This window comes from Microcebus murinus, chromosome 19 (genome assembly GCF_040939455.1).
Source record: "Microcebus murinus isolate Inina chromosome 19, M.murinus_Inina_mat1.0, whole genome shotgun sequence".
Taxonomy (NCBI): Eukaryota; Metazoa; Chordata; class Mammalia; order Primates; family Cheirogaleidae; genus Microcebus; species Microcebus murinus.
In genome coordinates this window covers 41,027,501-41,048,358 of record NC_134122.1, presented here as the reverse complement: position 1 = coordinate 41,048,358, position 20,858 = coordinate 41,027,501, and the positions used below count along the sequence as shown (strand labels likewise).

The following is a 20,858-nucleotide window of genomic DNA, read 5'->3' as shown; positions in this document are numbered from 1 at the left end:
TTGACTTTCTTGATTTAGAGAGTGGACGCTGAGCCTACCTGAGTTGGTCTCAGTATTCGGGTTTCCAGGTCTCTGTGCACTTTGAGAGAGAGAGAGTGACAGTGTTGTCGTTGAGTTTATCTCTGAAACTGTGACTGGGCAGATCCGAGCCTCGTGAGCCTGATCTTTAAGTGGATCCTTTACAACATTCTAATGCATTCCGGTCTCAGCTGCTTTCCTTCTAAATCTCTGTAAGACCCAGAGATGGAAAACAGTGGGAACGGGTAACAAAAGTTTTCAGTCACCTCTGCCACCTGCTTTAGTGGAGATCCTGCTACATTAACTGAGCGGTCACTGCGATGCAACACTGTACCAGGTGTTGTAACTACCTTCCTGTTTTAAGACGTTGATTCCTTGGGAAGGAACTGGGGGTGTGACAGTCGTCAGTGGAGCCGCGGCGGGCTGTCCAAGAACAACCCGAGCTACTGGGCACTATCATGTGCGGGGCTGAGGGTGGCCTGGCAGTGCCTGCTCTGGCCTCCCGTTCTGGGGCAGCAATAAAGCTGCCTGCTGCCAGGGTGCTTACAAGGCTCTGGCTGCTTCTCCCCCCGCCCCCAGTTCTACTAAGCCAGGTCTCCTACCAGCTTGAACTACCACCAGAAAGAGCCTTCCGGAAGTGGGTTGCAGGAGGGGCCAACTCTTGTCCTGGCCTTGTGAGACTGCAGAGGGATCCTACTTAACTAGTGTGTGTGAGCCAGGAGGCAAAGCACATAGTGGCTTTGGAACACCAGCTTGGCTAGAAAAGCAAGGAGAGAGGTGGGAGGTGATGGAGGTGAGATTGGGATGCCTATAAATGAATTGCATTCATTCATTCAGGCAACCATTCATTCAGCACATTTATTGATCACCCCTACACCCTCCAGCACTGGCAAATCACTGAGGACACAGCCCTGAACAAGGCAGATTAGTCTTGCAGTGCCTGTCAAGAAGCACTTAGCAAGAAGATTTAGTGCAAGCATGTTACTCGGATCTGAGAGTCCTAGAGGGCTTCAGAGAGGAGAACTCTAAAACTCGAAAGATGAAAGAGGACCAGACAGAGGAAGGCCTGGAGGGGGAAAGTGGGCTGCAAGAGGCCCACCAGGGCACACTCAAAGGGAGGGACCGAGCAAGCATGTCATGTGCATCACGGCCAGGAGACTGGCCAGTCCCAGGCCACAGCATCAGGCCACAGCACCCTCCTGGAGATGACTTCATGTCCCAAAGTACTGGGTGGAACCATACGAAGTTGCCATTTGTCCAGGTCAGAAAAGGTCAAATGCCAGCAGTCTCTCGTGATTCAAGCTGATATTAATACTTCTCCGGATGATACTCCTGAGCCATTCCCCTTCTTAACTAGTTTCTTTCCAGAGAAAGCACAATGGCATTGGGAAGTGTAAGGGAACAAGCCCAGCAGGAGTAGGGTGGTGACAGGGGGTGGTGGGTGGCACTGAGGGACACGCAGAGGCCAGGTGGGAAAGCACACCTCGAGCCACAGGAAGGCATTCAGCCTTTGTCCTTAGGACAACAGGCAGCCACGTGCAATGACCAGATGGGCATGTTAAAATGCTCGCTCAAGACCAGCTGGAGAATGCAGTGAAAGGGAAACAGGAAAGCAGAGAAAGCTGCTAATATGGTCATTTAAGGGGAGAGACAGGGCAGCCAGGCAAGGTGCGCAGTGGGCTGTGCGCCAGGCTGAGCACGTGGGAGGAGCAGCCGGCGTGGAGGGAGAGAGGATGCGTGCTGGGCATGACTGCTGGTTTCCGTCTACGGTTCCTGGCTCTGAACTCCCACAGCCCTTGTTATTCCTCCCCAAGGCAGGCCATGGAGTATAAGCATATACTCTAATCCTTTCCTACCTTTCTGTCTCTGACTGCCTGGTCTGATCATGGGTCATAAGACCCCCATTTCAGAAGGGGTCTGGCCCCATATGCTGGAGGAAGGGACGCTGCTCAGAGAGGCCAAGAAGAATCTGAACGGACAGGCTTTGCTGGGTTTCCCCACTCAGGCTGTCAGTATTACATCGTACCCTTTTGTCCACGCTTCTATCATGTCTATCCAATGGCGTCGCCATAAAAGCCTCTGGGATAACTCAACACGTGGAAGTTCCTGGAGGGTGGTGTGCCCAGAAAGAGCTTGGACGCTCCATACCTCACCCTGTGCATGACTGCATCTGTGTCCTTCCTAATATCCTTTATTAAATCAGTGACTCTAAGTGTTTCCCTGAGTTCTGGAAGCTACCCAGGCAAATTAATTGACTCTAAGAATGGGATCTTGGGATCCCTGATTTACAGCTGGTCCATGAGAGCCATAGGAAACAACCTGGGACTTGTGATGAGTGTTGGAAGTTGGGGGCAGGCTTGTGCGGCTGAGCTCTCAACCTGTGGGCGGGATCAGATGCCATCTCCAGGCAGGTCGTGTCAGAATTGCACTGGAGGACACCCAGCTGGTGTCCACTGCATTGCTTACTTGGTGGTGGGGAAAAATCTCTCATATGTCTTGTGTGTTGATTACTGCATTGTGTGTCCAACCAATTCTGCAGATAAGGAGAGGGGAAGGGGAAAAAGGGAACTAATGTTTGCCTAGTGCCAACCATGTGAGTGCTTCACATGCAATATTTATCTAAATCCACACACTGGCCCTGGGAGGTAGGACTCCTTCCAGTTTTATAGCTAGAAAAACTGAAGATGAGTGATTACTTGAGGCTAGGTATGAACAGCTTATAAATGGTAGAGCTACAATTTCAATGAGCATCTCTCCACTAATACCCATGTACTTTGGCTACAACTTGCTGCCCAGTAACCTAACTTATGATGTGTGCGGTGCTTATGGCTAAAACAATGGTAGCCAAGGGTAAGAGCAAGAGTGATATGCCGGAAACCTGCCTCAGAACACACGGGAGAGGAGGAAGACTGGGCTCAGCAGAGCACTTGACCCAGATGTGTTCCCCCTTATGCACCCACCCCCCACCTCTGCTAAGCCTGAGGCCATGGGAATTAGAGAAAGAGCAAGCAGTGGTCAAGGGCTTTCTTTCCCAGCATTAGAATAAATCCTGTAGGACCTTGCTTACCCTGAAGAGTAGGGCTCAGCAAGGCAGGCCCTCTAAACATCTCTTAGAAAGCAGCAGCATTTTAGCCGATGGCATTATCCTAGCAGACAAAAGCTTAAGGCATAGCCTATATAAAGAATTACTTAACAATTTCCAAAATAGTAGCAAAATGATCTCCATAAAACTAAATGACTCCCAGGGAAGAAAGCACACATTACATTCTCGTACTTGTTTTCTTAATCAGGAGCAGATCCTGACGACTAGGATTTATTTTCATAAGTGCACACCCACAAAAGCCAGAAACATCTTGACATGTAGCAGCATCCCTAACATTTCTCAAATCTGAATTCCTAATTGGGTTAGGGAAAAAAAAAAAGCAACCAGGAATTTTCATGCTGGTTTTGATTCAGGATTCAAAACAGAACCTAAGACATGCATTTCTATATTGTTCCAAACCATGTAGAAACTGGTTCAAAATCCTTAAGACCCCCATCAGACACTTAAAATAAAAAAGGAAAATCAGACAAGGGATAAATTCTGAATTTAATATACCAAAGAAGATTCTTCTCTTTCTTATAGAACATGAAAACTATCCTGTGATCTCTCCAAGACACTTTTAAGTGTCTTAATCTATTTACTTTTTAAAAGAGAAGATCAGGGCTGACACCTGCTTCTTCACTTATGAGATTCAAAGGACTTCTTTGTGTCTTTTTTGTAAGTTTATTATAGAAACTGGCTAGCCTTTTTCATCACTTTAACTAAATTCTGTTATAATAAAGAATCCAGATGTGCCATGAAATCGATAATGCAGAAATTATTATCCTTACCTGCACAGTTTACCCTCAAGCATTTCCATGTATTTCACAGTATTTTCCTTCACACACATTTCTGCAAAAAAAAAAAAAAAAAAAAAAATCCAAAGTGAATGCAATTGCAGTCAAAATTGAACAAAACCCAGAACTGTTCAACTAAAAGCCCAAAACCAAAGGATTGTGGTCGAGCCGCTAGTGATAATCACATCTTATGTTTGGAAAACACTCAAATCCATTGGATTGTGTGGGTGCTCCAGCTGACATCCGGGCAGAGATCTCAGCCTATGGCCAGCATCAGCCTCCAGATACACAAGTGAACAAGATTTCAGATGGTTTTACCTTTGAGTCTGAGGGACCCAGACATCATAGAATAGTGACAAGCCATCCCCACTTTCCCCTGTCCAAATTCCTGACTCTCAGAATTCATACACTTAATAAATGATGACGTAAAGTCATTAAGTTTAAGGATGCTTTGTTACACAGCTGTAGCAACTAAAAGTCCCTGTCAGGATATTGAGTATTTGGAGTGAAATGGGGAAATACTGCAGAAGAATGAAAAGAGATTGACTCATGGCTACTATGTTGAGAACAAACCATAGGAGGATGGGGTGGAAGCATAAAGACATGGAGGAGGTTAGGAATCACTCAGGAAAAGGTGATGGCGTGAAGTAGAGGAGGAAAAGTACTATCTTTTCCTCACCCATCACCAAGGTCATGGCTGACACCAAAATAACAAAAGAGATTAACTAGAGAAAGCCACAACAAATTTATTTAACCAAAGTTTTACGTGACATAGAGCTTTCATAAATGAAGACCCAGAGACCCAGGGAAAACTGTGTATTTTTATGTTAGGTTCCATGAAGAATGGACAGCAGTGTAGAAATGTGATGGGATAAAAAATATAATCTAATGGTAATAAACTAAGGGGAATTTAGCAATGGCCTGTTTGTTCAGATTCTTCTTGGCCTCTCTCCATAGCATTCCTTTCCTCCAGGTGTGGCGCAAGGCACCTGTCACATAGGGTCCTGTGACCTGCTTTCAGGGGAGTTAGGTTAGAGGTTCCTCTATGGCTGGCCATCACACAAAAAGGTGCAGGAAGGTCAGATAGTGACAAAGAGGTGTTTCTGCTATCTTCTCACTTTCCAAGGTGCTGTATTTTGGAGTTGCACGTTCTAAGCCCCAACAGGAACTTAGACCAGGGTGTTAGTAGGAGTTGGTGATACGTATACAGATTTTAGGCATATTTTAAAGGTACAGACAATAGCATTTCCTGGTAGGTTGAATATCAGGCATGAGAAAAAGAGAGACGTCAATAATGACTACAGGTTTTTGCCCTAAGCAATTGGAAAAAATAGAACTGCCATCAACTGAGACGGGAAGAATGATAAGTGAAACCGGTTTGGAGAGACAGGCAAGAGTTCAGTTTAGGATTTGTTAAGTTTGAGAAGTTTATTAGACACCCAGCGATGATGTCAAGTGTGAAGTGAGACATCTGAGTCTGGAGTTTGGGAAAGTTCTGGAATGGGGTGGACATTTGGGATTGGCATTTGAAGCAATGAGCTGGACGATATCACTCAGGAAGTGGGAGTAACATAAGGAGCCCTCAGTGATCATCCACAACTACATTCATATCGTGACAGTGCCTTACCTCCAAGGACAAAAACGGATAGCACCTCCCTTGAGGAAAAGAAAGCCATACTCTTAGGTTTAGAAGTAATTCAGATGTCTCCAAACTAACCATTTCATTAAGAAACTGAATGTTAAATCTTTGGCTCATCCAACCACCTAGAGCGCCAGTTGGTGACACTGGACCTGCATGAAAACATCCAAGAGGGTTCATGCGCTTTTCCACTCACCTGGAGGCTGCCACCTTAGGATAAGGCTGTGTTGAAACATTACTTTCATGAGACCCTGACCTATCTCCGAGCCAGGAAGCCTAAAACTTCCTTGCCCATGTCTACCGAGTTGACTCGCACCCTTCAAGACAGGCCAGGACTGTAGACAGGGAGTTTAGATTTTAAACTTCCTAAATAATACACTCACAGACACACCGACTGAGAATAGTGCTCATCTTTTCTTCTCTGTTCACTCCCCTGCTCTTTTTTCCTTTTCTTACCATCTTATGCCCATTAGAGCAGAGACCTGTGAAAATTTTGCGGTGGTGAAGCCCGGTTCCAAGAGCCAAGGAGGGTGCTAAAAGAAATGCTGAATGCTAAAGGAAATGTCAGGAAAACAAAGAGGACCAGAGGACCCAAAGCTTCCTGATCAGGAAAAGGCTGGAATAATTCGCTTATCCCATTTGCAACGGGAACCTGATATCCACATTCAAGCCATAATATTAATATGAGAATATCATTAAAGCATGGGCGACTGGCCCATCAGGCAATAGGGGGCAACCAACCCGCCAATTATTTCAAAAGGCAATAGTGGGCAACCAATCATTTTAAAGGTCAACTCATGATCCTGGCATAGTCAGTTTGTGCGCAGCTTGTGCACCATGGGGATAAAAGGCATGCCGTTGTTCCGGTCGGGGTCCTTGCCTGCGAGAGTAGCCACTGCATTGGTGCTCTGGGGCTTGGACCCTGGCTAGCCAGAAAATAAACCTCCTCTTGTGTGATTGCAAAAAAAAAAAAATATATGAGAATGGAATTCATACAATTCGTTTTATGAACCCAATTAAACAAAAATTGATTGGCAATTAAATGCAATAAATCTGTGAAAACATTTAACGCTGTGCATGGCACAACACAAATCAATGCTAAGGGAATTTGATCTGGGTCCTGCCTCATGCAAGGTGCTGTACTTGGTAGTATTTAAGTGTAAAACGGACATGGTTTCAAGGGACACAGAGATAGCTGTGGGGCCAGACTCTTTAACATCGATTGCTCACCGGAGAGCAAAGCGACATTTTCCATAGTCATCATAACCAATAATCCAAAAATATCCCTACGAGTCTGCTGGAGAAAAAGAACCACACTCCCCAGCCAGAGCCTCTTCGGCATACACATAGAGGTTGGAAGGTGGAAGAATGTCAATACAGAAGGTAGAAGGATGTCAAGCAGAAGCAAGTCCAACTAGGTTTCAGTGAATTATATCCTTTGTTTGCATAATAAAAAGACAGCAGTATTTGTCATGAAAATAGTACAGGAAATGAGTAACACCCAGAAAGACTTGCTATCAGACTGAATGGAGCAGTGGTTCAAAGAAAGTCCAGCCCCTCCACCGCAATTAATCAGGAGGGCCTCATTGGAACAGTACGATATGATCTCTCACCTTTGAGAATGGAAGCCACGGGGACCTCATCAGTTTAGCATCAGTCGCAGAATTTGTCAAACATTAGTCATGTTACCGGAATTTCCTAAAATAAACTGAAGTACCAGGCAACACCTGGCCTACTGTCACAAAAATAAGTCATCAGATTTTAACGATCGCTACTGCAGGATTAATTTAGATAAAATTAATTTCTACCAAGTAAAACCTTTCAGAAGGAAGACGTAAAAGACAAAAGGAGAAATTTTAGAACACTGAGGTCTCTTTTCAAGTTAATGAAAGGACGACCGTCTGGGTAATTATTAATAACCCATGCGTGATGATGAAGATGAACTGGTACCGTAGTTCTAGCAAAGACCCAGAAGTCAGCAATACAGAAAAATGGCCTTGAGGCTAGATTGCCTTGGCAGGTGGGGCAGGATAAGATTGGGTGGGGCCGTGAAAACTAGCAAAAATCCATTCTATGAAGTCCTACATGGGTCAAATGTAGACACCAACCACGAGCCCCTAAGACATAGACAGTTTTGGCTTCTCAAACTGCAACGATATTGACTGCCACATTGGAAAACCACTGTGTGAAATGCATGATATCAATTTAGCTACCATTTCATTTAGCACCTCCTATGTGTGAGGTCCTGTTTTAAATACCTTTTTCTAAACACTGACTCAATAATAGTACTTCATGAAGCAGCCCTAGCACAAGCCTCCTTCTGCAGTTGGTTACTCAGAGCAGCACCAAGGGTCACAGTCACACAGCTAGTGACGGACAGTCCCAGAGCCCATTGTTACAGAGCACACACAACTTCAACTTTAAACAACGTAATAGGAGCTCGGTCAATGCACAATGAATGGATGCATGTGAAGTTTCAGCACCAACAAAATGAAGCAGGTGTTCAAAGACAGTAAATTCAGGAGAGACCAAAGGCTACCCTGCAAAAAGTCAGGGCACGGGCGATTGCAAAGAACAGGCATCGGCAAATGAAAACCTCATTGTATGTAAACTGTAGGGAAGAATGCTACTAACATAGTGCAAAATAAATTAACATTTGGTAAAATAAACTGAGAGACACATATGTGCTCCCAAGAGACAATAGGCCAAGGTGACTTCAAAGTAGACTACAATGTGAAAATCATTGATTTTTTTTTTTTTTTTTTGAGACAGAATCTCGCTCTATTGCCCAGGCTACAGTGCATTGGTGTCGTCATAGCTCACTGCAACCTCAAACTCCTGGGCTCAAGCAATCCTCCTGCCTCAGCCTCCTGAGTAGCTGGGACTACAGACACTCACCCACCACTCCTGCATAATCTTTCTACTTTTTTGTAAAGGTGGGGTCTTGCTCTTCTTGTTCAGGCTGGTCTCAAATTCTGGCCTTAAGCAATCCTCCCACCTCAGCCTCCCAGACTGCTAGGATCACAAGTATGAGCCACTCTGCATGCGGCCAATTTTCTAATGCTTATATCCACATTGGTTCACTCTTCACAGTAAGGTGTTAGATATATGTGGTTTTACTAACAGATGTTTATTTGCATCTATAAATTTGTTTACTTGCAGCATTTTCCTGCTATCACTATATGTGGCAGTTCTAGTTTTGACAGAACTCTGAAGAGAGGATTCCTGAGTTAAACAGGACCTGGTCCTTCCTAGGGTTTTGACTATACATTCTCTAGGGCCAGAACCAAATAAAGGTGACACCATCAAGTTAGCAATGGATTCATTTCTCACTGGCAGGACATCATTCTGGATGTTGTTGTTAATTCTCTCTCTCTTTTCCTCCGATGTTGATAAGAGATTATGCAGAGAGAAGGAAGATTATCAGATGTGGATCCTACGGATTTAATAAATAGTAACAAAGGAAAGGTTTCTCTTTGAGGTTATATCTGACTCTCATTCAATGTTTCTTAAATGCCCGCCGCATGCCCGATTCAGTGTTAGACACTGGGGCTGCAGGGATGAATACCATATTGGCCACGAACTCGAGAAAACTGGACTTGGTGACAGAAACAGTCACATAAATGGATGACTAATAAAAGCAATGAGTTAGATTCAGTAACAAAAACTTAAAGCAGCAGTCATGCTGGGAGCGTTGTGGAAGGAGATTTGGGCCAACTTGAGGGGGTTAAAAAAAAATGATTCCTGGAGGAAGTGACTGAGTTAGAAATCTTAAAGGATTTTCCATGCTAGCTGATGCAAGAGGAGGCATGGATAATCCAGAACAGTAGCTGCACATAAAATAAGATTTGGGTTTTAGAATATCAGGCATTTAATGTGCTATCATTTTACCTTCCCAATAATTTCCAAGTCATTTGTCCCTAAACTTACGTTATGGTCACTTGATGCACTGCACAGTGCCACTCCAAAGGAAGACAAGACAGCTATACAGGCAGTGGGCTGGGGCAAAGGCAGAGCTCTGAGCCTCCATCTCTGTTGTCACAGCCACACTTGGACGTGGACGTGGAGATTAACTCCTTCACGCCAGCAGAGCTACCCGAAGAACAGGAGTGGAAAAGCTTTTTCAGAGCTGGACCGTCATCGTATGACTCTGTCTTCCACGAAGAAAGTAAAAGCAATTATTCTGAACTGGGTTTACACCTCTGCTGCCACCGTTTTGCCCTGTGGGCTGGTGTGTGGCTTCCCAGGGAGACACCCCCCTCAGAAAGCTCTGCCCTTGAGCCCTGGTACACATCTGCAGGACTTGGCAGTCTTGAGACTCATGAACGTAGAGACGGCTCCTGCTTAGAAGGGAAGAGAGAGTGGGCAGGGGGCAGGGAAGGAGAAATGAGTAGGTAAGCCCCACCCCAGGTTTAAAAATGTTTAATATGTAGCGAGTGCCCATGCTACATGGTAGATAAAGCCCACGTTCCAACCCTACCTGCTGTGCTTGTCACTAGCTAATTGGGTATCATCTGATACAGTAATTCTCACTTTCCCAGTTGAGACTTGCTCCTACATGCAATCTCCCAATGCCCTTGAAGCACACAGCCTAATAAATCAGCATGAGTCAACGACACAAAGAAAAATCAAATGCTCGCGGTATGGAAAGCGGGTCAGAAGAAAGCTCACACTATCAGTTCCAAGCAGGTTCTCTTCACAGCCTCCCACTCACGTGCCCTTGTCAAATGTTTTTCGCTAGATGGAAACACGGGCTGGCTTTCCTTAGCCAGCCCTGCTGACAGCAGTGGGCTGTCTTGGGTTTGCTTTCTAGTGCGTATAATTGAAAGAGCTGTGACTTGGGGATTAATCTACAATATTTTCGAGACTGCTTAGAATGCCTAGTCCTGTGCCTTGCCCGGCAGTGAACATCTGAGAGTGTGCAGTCTCATTCTTGGGTTCTTTCTTCTCCTTCTTCCCTCAAACAAAAGCTTCATTATTTTTTGATAGCATAAGGAATAAAATTTGGGACTTTGCTTTCTAAATGGAATACTATCTTCAGAAACACTTTGTGCTTCTTGGTTTTTTATTTTAAAAGCCACAATCCACACTTGATCTGCTTAAGCCAAAGCAAGTGAGCTCACACTGGGCACCAGCAGGACGTTTCCACGTGCGTCGTTATTTTGTTTAATTCCCACAATAACTCTCTAAATCCCTTTTGAGGATAAGGAGAATGGGGCTGTGAGAAGTTATTTCAAGGATTAAATAAATTCAGACTCTCTTGGGTTTTCTGCCAAAGGCTATGTTTTTTTTTTTTTTTTACAAATACACAATACTGTTGCCCAGTTGTTACAAAATACAATTTATGGATTTCACTGAAGGAATTCCATATTTCACAGAAGCGAAGAATTTTATGCTTTCCCCTCCAAAGCAGAGGCTGCACATGTGTGGCTGCTAAAAGACACACAAAAGCGTCTGGTTCTGACGGTCTGTCTGAGCTATTGCCCGTGGAAGAGAGATCCACAACGCCGGGAGGATCTCAGAACGTGCTCAGTGGCAAGGGACCGCAGCCACTGCAAGCAACCGTACCCTGCCCTGCAAGGTGTCCCTCGTGTTGGACGTGGCAGGAGGAATTTTCTGAGCAGCCAGCCCAGACACTGCCTGCTCCTTTCACCCAACAGATTTCTGCAGGATGGGGGCCTAGGGAGGGCGAGGGAAGATTTTAACGTCACCAACTGCTCTACTTCCAAGGCCCTGGGACCGATGTCTCCCTGCCAGCCTCACCTCTGCTTCCAGTGTGGTGATCTGAACCAAATGCAGAGCCTTTCTGAGTCCTACGACTCACGCCTTGGCTTCCACCCTTCCTTCTGCCTAGAATGCCTCCCTAAAACCTTTCTGCTTCCTACTCACTAAGATCATTGCTAGTGGGCAAGACTCTTTCTCTCGCCCTGCAGTTCCTCTTCCTATGCCACTCTCTCCTCTTTGCTGAGGTCCCACGGGCCTTCCAGACTTCCTATAGCCACCAAGTTCCCTTAGGACATGGGTCATCTTCTGCTAGGGCCAAGAATTCCATCCTTTTGCCCCCCTAGTGCCTAGCCCAGTCCCGGGCTCAAAGGCAGCGAGGTACCTGACGTGTCATCCAACAAAGGTTTATTGACGCAGTTTATGTTCTCAAACAACCGACCACCTGATGAAAGGACAGAAATCAGAACAGGTTATTAGGATGTGGAGCAGCTGAGGCCATCGGAGAATTAGGGACTGGGGGATGGGGACTCAGAGGCAGCCCAGCCCGGGGTGGGGAGACAGACCCTGTGGGATCCCTGGAGTATAGGGCCCCTGAGCTCAGAGGAAAGCAGTTATAGAGACACATTAATCGTTGGGTTTCTGCAACAAACAAAATAAAGTGTAGGGAAGAGGAGAGAGGGAAGTATGGTAGGAATGAGACCAAGAGAGGAGAGTTTAAAAATCCCTTCTTTGGACACCAAGTCATCAAAAATGTCACACTGCCACAAGAGCTGTGGACCCTCGCTCGTGGCTGCTCCTGGGGCTGTTTGGGGGGTGCACACAGTGGAAATCGGGATGACACTGGTTTATAAGGTGTGGACTACACAGATGTTCCCAATCTCTTACAGGCTGTAACAAAGACCACAGCGAACCGGGCTTTTTTCTTTCTAGATAGAGGCCAGAGTCACCACCATGGCAAACTGATTCTTCCACCTGAGAGGACGGTGGGGTTAGAATGGCAAGGACGTGGAGTCTGGAAGAAAGGCACGCCTTTCCCAAGCCGTACACAGAGCTCACTTCCAAGGCAGAGAGCAGACAGCTCAGGCCAGTGGCTGCAGCTCACAGGACCCCAACCTGTCCCCACTGCACTCAGGAGCCTGGACAGGTGAACAGACTCAGGTATATGAATAGGACACCGCCAAGATGACCATTAAAACATCTGTGAGTTTGTAATCTGCATCGTGGTGCAATACCAAGATTAGACTGATAAGCATTCCATGTGTGCTTTGGAAAGATTCCACCTATGGTTTCCTCATTGACTTACTTTCTCAAGTGTCTTACAGAAGAAGTAGGGAGGGAAAGGCCAGGTTGGCCACATGGAGGCACAGAGTGGGGCGATTTTCAATTAGAGGATAGTTTTTAGTTGGCTGTGAGGTTCCATCCACCACCAATGACTTGCCTGCCTCTCTCTCCCCACCCCACCCCCCGCACACACATGTGCTGTCCACATCCAGGTACATGTGGTCACCCTCCTGTGGCCCCAACACATGTGACTTGGCAACTTTTGTTTATAAACCAAGTCTCCCTGGAGGCTGAATGCCACGCCAATGTGCCTCAGCAGGTGAGATGCAGGTGAGACTCCTTCCCTTCAACACCCAAGTGATGGATACATAGGTGACAAAACAAGTATGTTTAAACAATCATCACAGGAAAAATATGAGTGATTGCACATCTGCTTCATCGGGACAACCCGAGCCAGGTGGGAAAGGCCCGTGCAACACCAAGTCCTCCAGGAAAACAGCCTGTACGAAGCCTCTTGCTTCTGCCCGAGTGCTTCATCCTCCCAAACCCCTTAATCTGGAATAGTCCTCAGCCCTACACAGGAAGGGCCCCTGCCCTGGGCCCGTGCACACCACCCCTCCCCACAAGGCCCGGGGGCCACAAGGCCAAGCGACTTGCCCCCTCCACTTTAGTCTGTGTTCTTGGTACCCAGGACACTGGAGTTTCTCACCCAAATGTCCTCGAGACCACTTCTTAAATGCAAGCCGGCCTCTCCCCCAGCTTGGCCTTCTGGGTGTGCACGCCTAGGCCTGAGGGTGCCGGGGTGGCTGTGTGGGAGAAGGTGGGGTGGGAAGGGGCTGTGGCAGGAGGGCTTCCCTAGGAAAGTGACTCTGAGGTAGCATTTAACATGCTGGGTGTGTACCAGGGAATCTGAGACAGGACTGCACAGAACCGCAAAGCACACAGAAAACCCACGGGAGCTCTGCAGCCGGGGAGCCCTTCGGAGTTCTTCCCAGCTGCAAGGAGGGACCAGACTTCTACATCCATCCCCGCCTCATTGACTGGGTGCTGGATCCAAGTATGGCCTCGAGCAAGGCCATTTTTTCTTAAGCCCCAGCAAAACTGAAAGCGGCTGACAGCCGAGGGCATCTGTCACCAGCACTTCCGGTCGCTGCGGGAAGAAGGTCCGGCAGAAAGGGGATCCGGCATGCCCCCGAGTCTCCAGCACAGAGGTGTCGGCAGAACCCAGACACACAAGCTGGAGGGTCTGCAAGCTTGCGCACAAGGCCCTCATGCCGAGGGACAACAGATGTGCAAAGAAGGGGACAGCCCCACCTCGCCCACACCTGCAGCACCTCCACTTTCTGACACAGAATCCGAGGGATCCAAGAGTTCTAAATCCATACCTGGTCTCCTAGCTGTTAAGAAGTTATATTTGTCAAGAGTATTAACCATGGTTTTTATTTTCTGTGTCTTATGATGGTTTGGCATCTGCCATCCTGCTGACCCTGGAGGGGCCGCCCCTCACAGGATGGCCGATTCCTGGGAAATATAAACAGTCCACCTGTGAGCAGACCCTGGATAGGCGAACCCACCAGTCCAGAGCCCACACCCCAAGCACCTCCTCTGTGGGGCTCAAAAGAAGCGTGCTATATTTAGCCATTCGCTAGACTGATTCATCCCTGCAAATATTCAGACAGGCGGCACACGGGCCTCACGTGGCGTCACGGCCTCAGCCCCGCACGTGTTAGTGCTGAGCCTGCTTTCACCAATATTTGCAGTCAGTCCTAAAATAGACAAGGGAGAAAACAAAGGAGAGCCTTATTGGCTGTGAGCTCGGCATTATGAAGAGCTGACTTTCAACCTGAACACAGTCACTGGCAGGGAACATAATCCTTGATCTTCCACAAACCCAACCACATGTGTCATGAGCCTCCCGGACGGCACCTTCCTGGGAGAAGCACTGGGAAGGGGGCAATGCCCAGGGTTAGGAGTGTCCTTCCTGCTGCTGCCCTGACTGCCGCGACACAGCACCCGGGGGGCTGGCGTTTGCCACCTCTGGCCTCTGTAGGGGAGACAGAGACAGAGGTCCAGGAGCCGGAGAAGGAGGTGCAGAACTCTGGTGACAACTGTGAGTGCTGCATTCTCCAGGGCCACCAAGCAGCTTTCCTGATAGGCAAGGAGCCTGCAACCTCCAATATTTTTATACTCGCCCTTCTCCTTGGAAATAGGAACCAGAAAAACCTGCCGAACAGCCTGCACTGGCATCCCTGGCGTCCCCTGAATAAAACCCAACCCCCTCCCCAGGGCCCTGGGGTGCAGCATGGTCAACCTCGCTTCTCCCTGGTTCCCATGTCCCCTGTTCCCCTCCATCCCTGGTCTGGTTTCCTCATCTTCGCTGCACAGTCCCTTTCCCCACCCTCTGTCTGGCAGGCCCTGCTGCCTCCCTGTGGGGTGGCTTTCTCATCCTTAGCTTCCACGTTCCCGCCTTCAGGGCCACTTCCCTCCACATATGTTGGCTGCCTGCCACCCCAATAATTCTCTCTGATCCTTGACTGTTGCCTCTGCAGCCTTTATAGCCATTGCAATTAATTTTTTTCTATTTGTTGTACGTCCGTCTCTCCCCTTAGAATTCAAATCTCGCGAGGACAACACCCCACGGGGCTCTCCACGCACATTGCTGGATTATTTGTGAACTCTCCTGCAAAGTGCGCCTGACCTCACTTTGCTGGCCTTGCTCCTGGAACCTCGCTGTCACGTCGTGAAGCAGACAAGGGCAGGTGGGAAGCCTCCCAGTGAGGAGCACCGGCAGTGAGCACGCGGGCGCCCCTGGGGCAGTGTGAGGGTGTCACACAATACAGGTGTGGGGGTCACCGGTCACCAGTCTTACACGCCCACACCTCAGTACGAGCACTCAGCACCTCCTGGCTGTGAGGAGCCCAAAACCTCACACTGCAGGCGCGCAGAGCAGCGGCAGGTAGGGAGATCTGTGATATCTGAAGGTTGCAGCACCCAATTCTGACCCAAGAACTCAGGTTCAGAACCGTGGGTGAAGGGGAGCCCCCCAACCCACCCACCCGTTCACCTGGGTGCCTATGAGAGCAGGTGTGTGCAAGTGAGGGGGCTGTACACCCAGCTGATGCCCATGCCTGAATCTGCTCCCCACCTGCCATCTGGCGGGTGCGACAGAGCCGAGGAACGTGTCAGCTGGAAAGCACAAGAAAGAAGGTCAAGACTGTGACATTGCACCCCCTGTGACGTAGGGTACAAGCTGGCCACAGCCCCTCATTGCAATCGAGAACGTACCACAGCAGCAAATGTTGAGGCAGAATCTCATTTTCAGTCTTTGGCTTTAGACATCGTATTTGAGGTAACACTAATGTGAAAACCGAATGTATGAAAACAAAGTACAGCGACAGGCGGCACCTCTGACAGCTTGCAGTGTCTTCTTTTTTCCTGCCCCTCTCTCCCTGCCTCCCTCCCCCCTCCCTGCCTTCCTCCTCCCCCTCTCCCTTCCTCCCCCATCCCAAACACACCCTAAAGAGCACAAGGTCTGTGAGAATTTAAAAATAACCTAGCATGGATTTCAAGTGGAGTAAACTAAATGAGTCCAATTCTCTATGCCTTTCGTTTTCAATTATGCGCTGAATGTCGAGAAGCATAAGATGTAAGTGAGGAGAATACGACATTTAAAATCTAATTTTCAAAAATTGGGTCCTAAGGCAGAACAGGGAAAATGCATTTACACATATAATTGCGCCCGCAAATCAATACTGGCAGAACAAGTGCCCCCGTTGCTGGTGAGGTCGCCTGGCTGGGGGTCCCCAAGCCACGGGAAACAGTTCACTCACTGCACAGGTGACCGCCAGCCCCTGCGAGGTGCCAGCCGGTGCACCTGGTGCCCAAGCAGACGCGCTCTCCAGCTCTCGGCGAGAACCGTGTGGGCCAGTGAGGGACTGGCACAGGCAAAGCTCTTAGTCACAGTCAGACAGGGGACAGAGAGACCGAGACAGAACACCAGTGAGCGTGCGCGAGCAAAGGCACTTTCTCAGGGGAGGTGTCGCGTCTTGGAGGGGGAACCTCTGAGTTGAAATATGAAGAACACGCAGAGGACGGGCATGTGGCAGGAGCAATGTCTGTGGCAAAGAGCTCACACGCAGAGGGTGGGCAGTAGGAGGAGGACGGGGCATGTGGGAACAGAATGTGCGGTGCTGACTGAGGACCAGCGTGCAAGGAAGGAGAGGGGGTGAGAAGCAAGTGTCAGGAAACGAGGATGGAGACAGAAAACAAGCAGGCACGTCAAGACGAGAGTATAAACAGCTATGGGAGCACAGACTTCCTCCTATAGACAAAGGGAAGTCATTCTGGGGTCCCAAAAAGGGGAATGGCATGGCCACGAGGGATGGAAAAGGGTGGGCTGAAATGGAAGATATTTATAAGATAAATATCAGGATTCGGTGTCAGGCTGGATTCGTTCATTCATTTACTCACCCAAGAGCTACTTATTGAGCAACTACTGTGTGTTGGACACTGTTCAGACAGCTACAGCTACCACAGCGAGAAAAGTCTCAGGGAAGTGGGTATTTGCAGAACTGCTTAGAGCAGAGCCTGATGCTTGAGAGCTGTTATGTCGCTGCTTGCTTAGGAGAATGAATAAAATTAAACAGATGTGAGCTGACATTGCAAGAGTGAAGACGGATAATAATAAGCAAAGAAGTAAGTAAATATATGACACGCCAGCCGTAGATGAGTGAGAGGACAATGCGTGTATTTGTGGTGGGCTGTCATTTTAAATTGATGGTCAGAGGAACCGGCCTTGAGATGGTGACATTTCAACCACGACCTGACGGAGGTGGAATTGCACAAGGAGCGAAGCAGAGAGGAAGGATGCGGCCCGACTCCAGGTCTGCGGCTTGGCCAATGGGCAATGGAGGAGAACATCAGAGAAGAAACATTTGGTAGGAAAGAAAAAGAGTTCACTTTCTCACATGTAGAGTTGGATATGTCTTGAAGACATCCAAGCAGAGTTGCTCAAAAGAAGGGCGTCGTAGGGGTTGGGAGTTCAGCAAGGTGGGGCACAGGGACCCCCGCTGGCTATGCACGTGGCTAATTGAAGCCAGGAGATGGATGGACTCGTTTCTATGGCTGCTGTAACACATTGCCACAAATTCAGCAGGTTCAAACAACCCCAATTTATTTTCTCATGGCTCTGTAGGTCAGAAGTCTCGTGCAGAGGTACTCAGCCAGCTCTCTGCACAGGCTGAAACCAATGTGAATGCAGGGCTATGTTCCTTTCTGGAAGGCCTGGGGTTCGATCCACTTCTGGGCCCTTTCAGGTTGTTGGCAGAATCCGGTTCTTTGCATATAGAGGCTAAGGTCCCCATCTCCTCGCCTGCTGTCATTGTCAAGAGGCCACCCACATTCCTTGGCTTGTGGCCCCTCCCTCTCTCTCCAACACCAACAGTGGCACATCCAGTGCCCCCCACACTTCAAACCCCACTGACTCTCCTCCTGCCCCCTCCCTCCTCTGCACCAGCCTGAGAATGTCCTGGCCTTCGAATGGCTCACGTCATTCAACGGGGCCAGCCTGGATGACCCGGGCTGCTCTCCTCACCTCGGATCCACAGCCTTACTCGCATCTGCAACGTCCCCGTGGCCTTGTAACGTCACCTCTTCACAGTTTCTGGGGATCGGGGCATGGACTTCTTGGGGCCATTATGCTGCCTACCGCCCTGGGCATGTAGAGTGAGAAGAAAACCTGGCCGGGGACAGAATCCCAAAGAACAAACCCTTAAGAAGGGGCTGAGAAGGAGAAGCTGGCGAAGATAACAGAGACGGAGTGGTCGGAGAAGTCACTGACCCCAGGAAGGGGTGTCTGCAGAGACCAGTGAAGAATAAAGTGTTCCCACAGCTATCAACGGGATCAGATCCTGCCAAGAGGGCTGGAAGAACTGCCTGGGATTTGCAATAAAAGTAATGATGAGTGATTGACAACGGCCTTCCCACACGTGCACACACGCACATACAGGCGTGTTTAGAAATCCCTTTTGCCTGGACGTCCTCCAGTCCACCCACCTCCACACGGGCCCCTCCAGCTGTGCAGAGGGGACGACATTTCAACGCTGTCACACTGGCTGGGGGCCAGGACCTCGTCAGTCAAATAGACGTGAGCCTGCGTTGTGAAATAATCAGATAGGCTTTCATGCCGCGTGCATGCTCTCCCTCCTGTTGGATAAAACGAAAGCTCCGCGTGCAGAGGGAGCCAAGAATCGAGAGCCTTTCCCCACTAAATCCGCGGAGATCGATCCCCCTGACAGCTGACAGCGCTGAATGCCTACGGAAAAATCTATTCTCCAATCCCCACCGTTTCCTGGTATTTGTTTTAAGCATTTAAAACGCATTAGGCTTGACACCAGAAACGGCTAATAAGTTAATGTCCTAGATATTTAGGAGGAGGTAGGTATAAAATTATTGGCTTAAAATGATCCCAGTGAAACCATTTCTCCTAACAAGATCATAAACTGCACTTTCCCAGTGAGTCATATATAACTGGCTCAACTCTATCATAAAACGGGGGATACAGGTTTAATGGAAGACAGAGCCTGCCCGACTGCAGATTAAAGTGTAATTTCCGTCTCACACTACTGTGTGTGTTTGAGGGATTGGAATATCTTTTTTCTGATATACTTTCTGTCATTGGACTCAGAGATAAGTGAGCAGTTTCTCCTTATCACAGGGACGTGTTATAAATATGTGAGTTGGATGGGGACTCCTTTGACTGAAAAGAAGAAGAAAAAAATAGGAAATCTGAGCCCAGTTTTTGATTTTACAGATAATATCAGAAAGGCCCTGTTAATACCTTAGAATCCCATTAAGACTTTAAAAAGGAGTTGGTGTTAAGAGATTGTGAAAATATATTCATTTTGTCTAAACATCAGAAAATGGCGTGGATGAAACTACTATGGGTTTGTTCTTAATTACAGGTGCTGAGATTTCGAGACATAAAGGGCAGTGACCTCAGCCACAGTCATGCACTGTCAATGGAGCGACAGCAGTCCCCAAAATCTGTAGAGACAGATTTGTCAGCCTTTACGCAAACCCAGCTCTCCAACTCATTTCTCTGCCAGTTTCCCCGTACCAGTTTAATAATGCAACTCTTCTTGACAGCTACCTTCTACCAACAAAAAACGTTTTTAAAAACTCATTCAAAATGAAGAATGCCCTGCCTTTTTTTCATGGTAGAGGTGGAGGGATGCAGAGGTACAAAAGCTTCTCCACACAGTCACCTGTGGCCTCATGGTGCCCAGAAACACGCTGCTGGACTCCTGGACAGAGCACATTGTTCTCTCCTCTGGGCCATGCCCCACGGCCATGCCACTGTGGCTGGAGAACAGTGACACTGAATAAGCGCCTGCCCTGCAGCAGGTGAGGCAGAACTGAGAATTGGGACCAGGCAGTAGCTGGGTGCTGGCAGAGCATGGGCAGGATGAAAAAACAGCTGGTCTGCGTGACAAAAAGTGAAGTGAAGGGTGGCTGGGATGAGAGTCCAAGGTAACACGTGCAAAGATGCCAGTTCTGAGTGAGGCACAGGTGACCCCAGGGCCAGGGACAAACAGGGTCTGAGCCCAAAGAGCAAGAACCAGCACACTGGGGAGTCAGCCCAGAGTGATTCTCCGGGTCAGACTGCCACCGGCTTGGGACCTTCACTGCAGCTGACCCTCCCCAGTGTGGACATACTTTCAGCTCTTTCCAAGGATCAGCCCCCTGAACCTAGCAGTGCCAGTTTCCGCCTTCGGTTTAATCACACCAAGAAGAATGGAGGAACCAGTTAGGCCCCAGAAAGGAGGAAGCTGTCAAAAGTTCTATCCACAGACACAATCACGTCACATGCACACATAACTTCCGTACATTCAACCAGATGTGCTCTGTGCGAATGTTTTATGCAATAAAATTTCTGGAAAATTCTGGTTTGCATGTGTACTCTATTAAATGGTATGCATTGTACACTGACACATCCATATTACTGAAAAGATTCATAGACACAAAACCTTGTATACCTTGTTTTACGGGCAACTTGGGGAATTTTCAGCGCATTTTTCAATGTGCTTAATTTTTGCCTTAGGTGTTAGCTTTAGAACATAACCCCTGTATAAGGTACGAGTCCCTCTGCTAATTGACTGGCTTGATAAGCATGCCCAATTAACAGCAAGATTCTACAAGCATGCAAGTCCTTTGAAAGGCGTTTGCATAGCTTTCCTCATAAAGGGCTTTGCACTGCTGATATTAATGTTTTCTGAAATTGCCTATTGTTGAGCAATCTTGTGTCACGTGTGAGGGG

The 20,858-nt window shown here is 48.1% G+C and overlaps 1 protein-coding gene across 3 annotated transcripts in view; it reads right to left on the bottom strand.

Moving 5' to 3' along the window:
* The window catches only part of DISC1 (DISC1 scaffold protein), a 308,753-nt gene that overhangs the window by 66,343 nt on the left and 221,552 nt on the right, over nucleotides 1–20,858 (bottom strand). For all 3 annotated transcript variants that reach the window (XM_012738209.3, XM_075995460.1, XM_075995461.1), the window contains exon 10: nucleotides 3,892–3,952. In XM_012738209.3, the coding sequence (XP_012593663.2) occupies nucleotides 3,892–3,952 (61 nt within the window). The remainder of the gene's footprint in view (nucleotides 1–3,891; nucleotides 3,953–20,858) is intronic.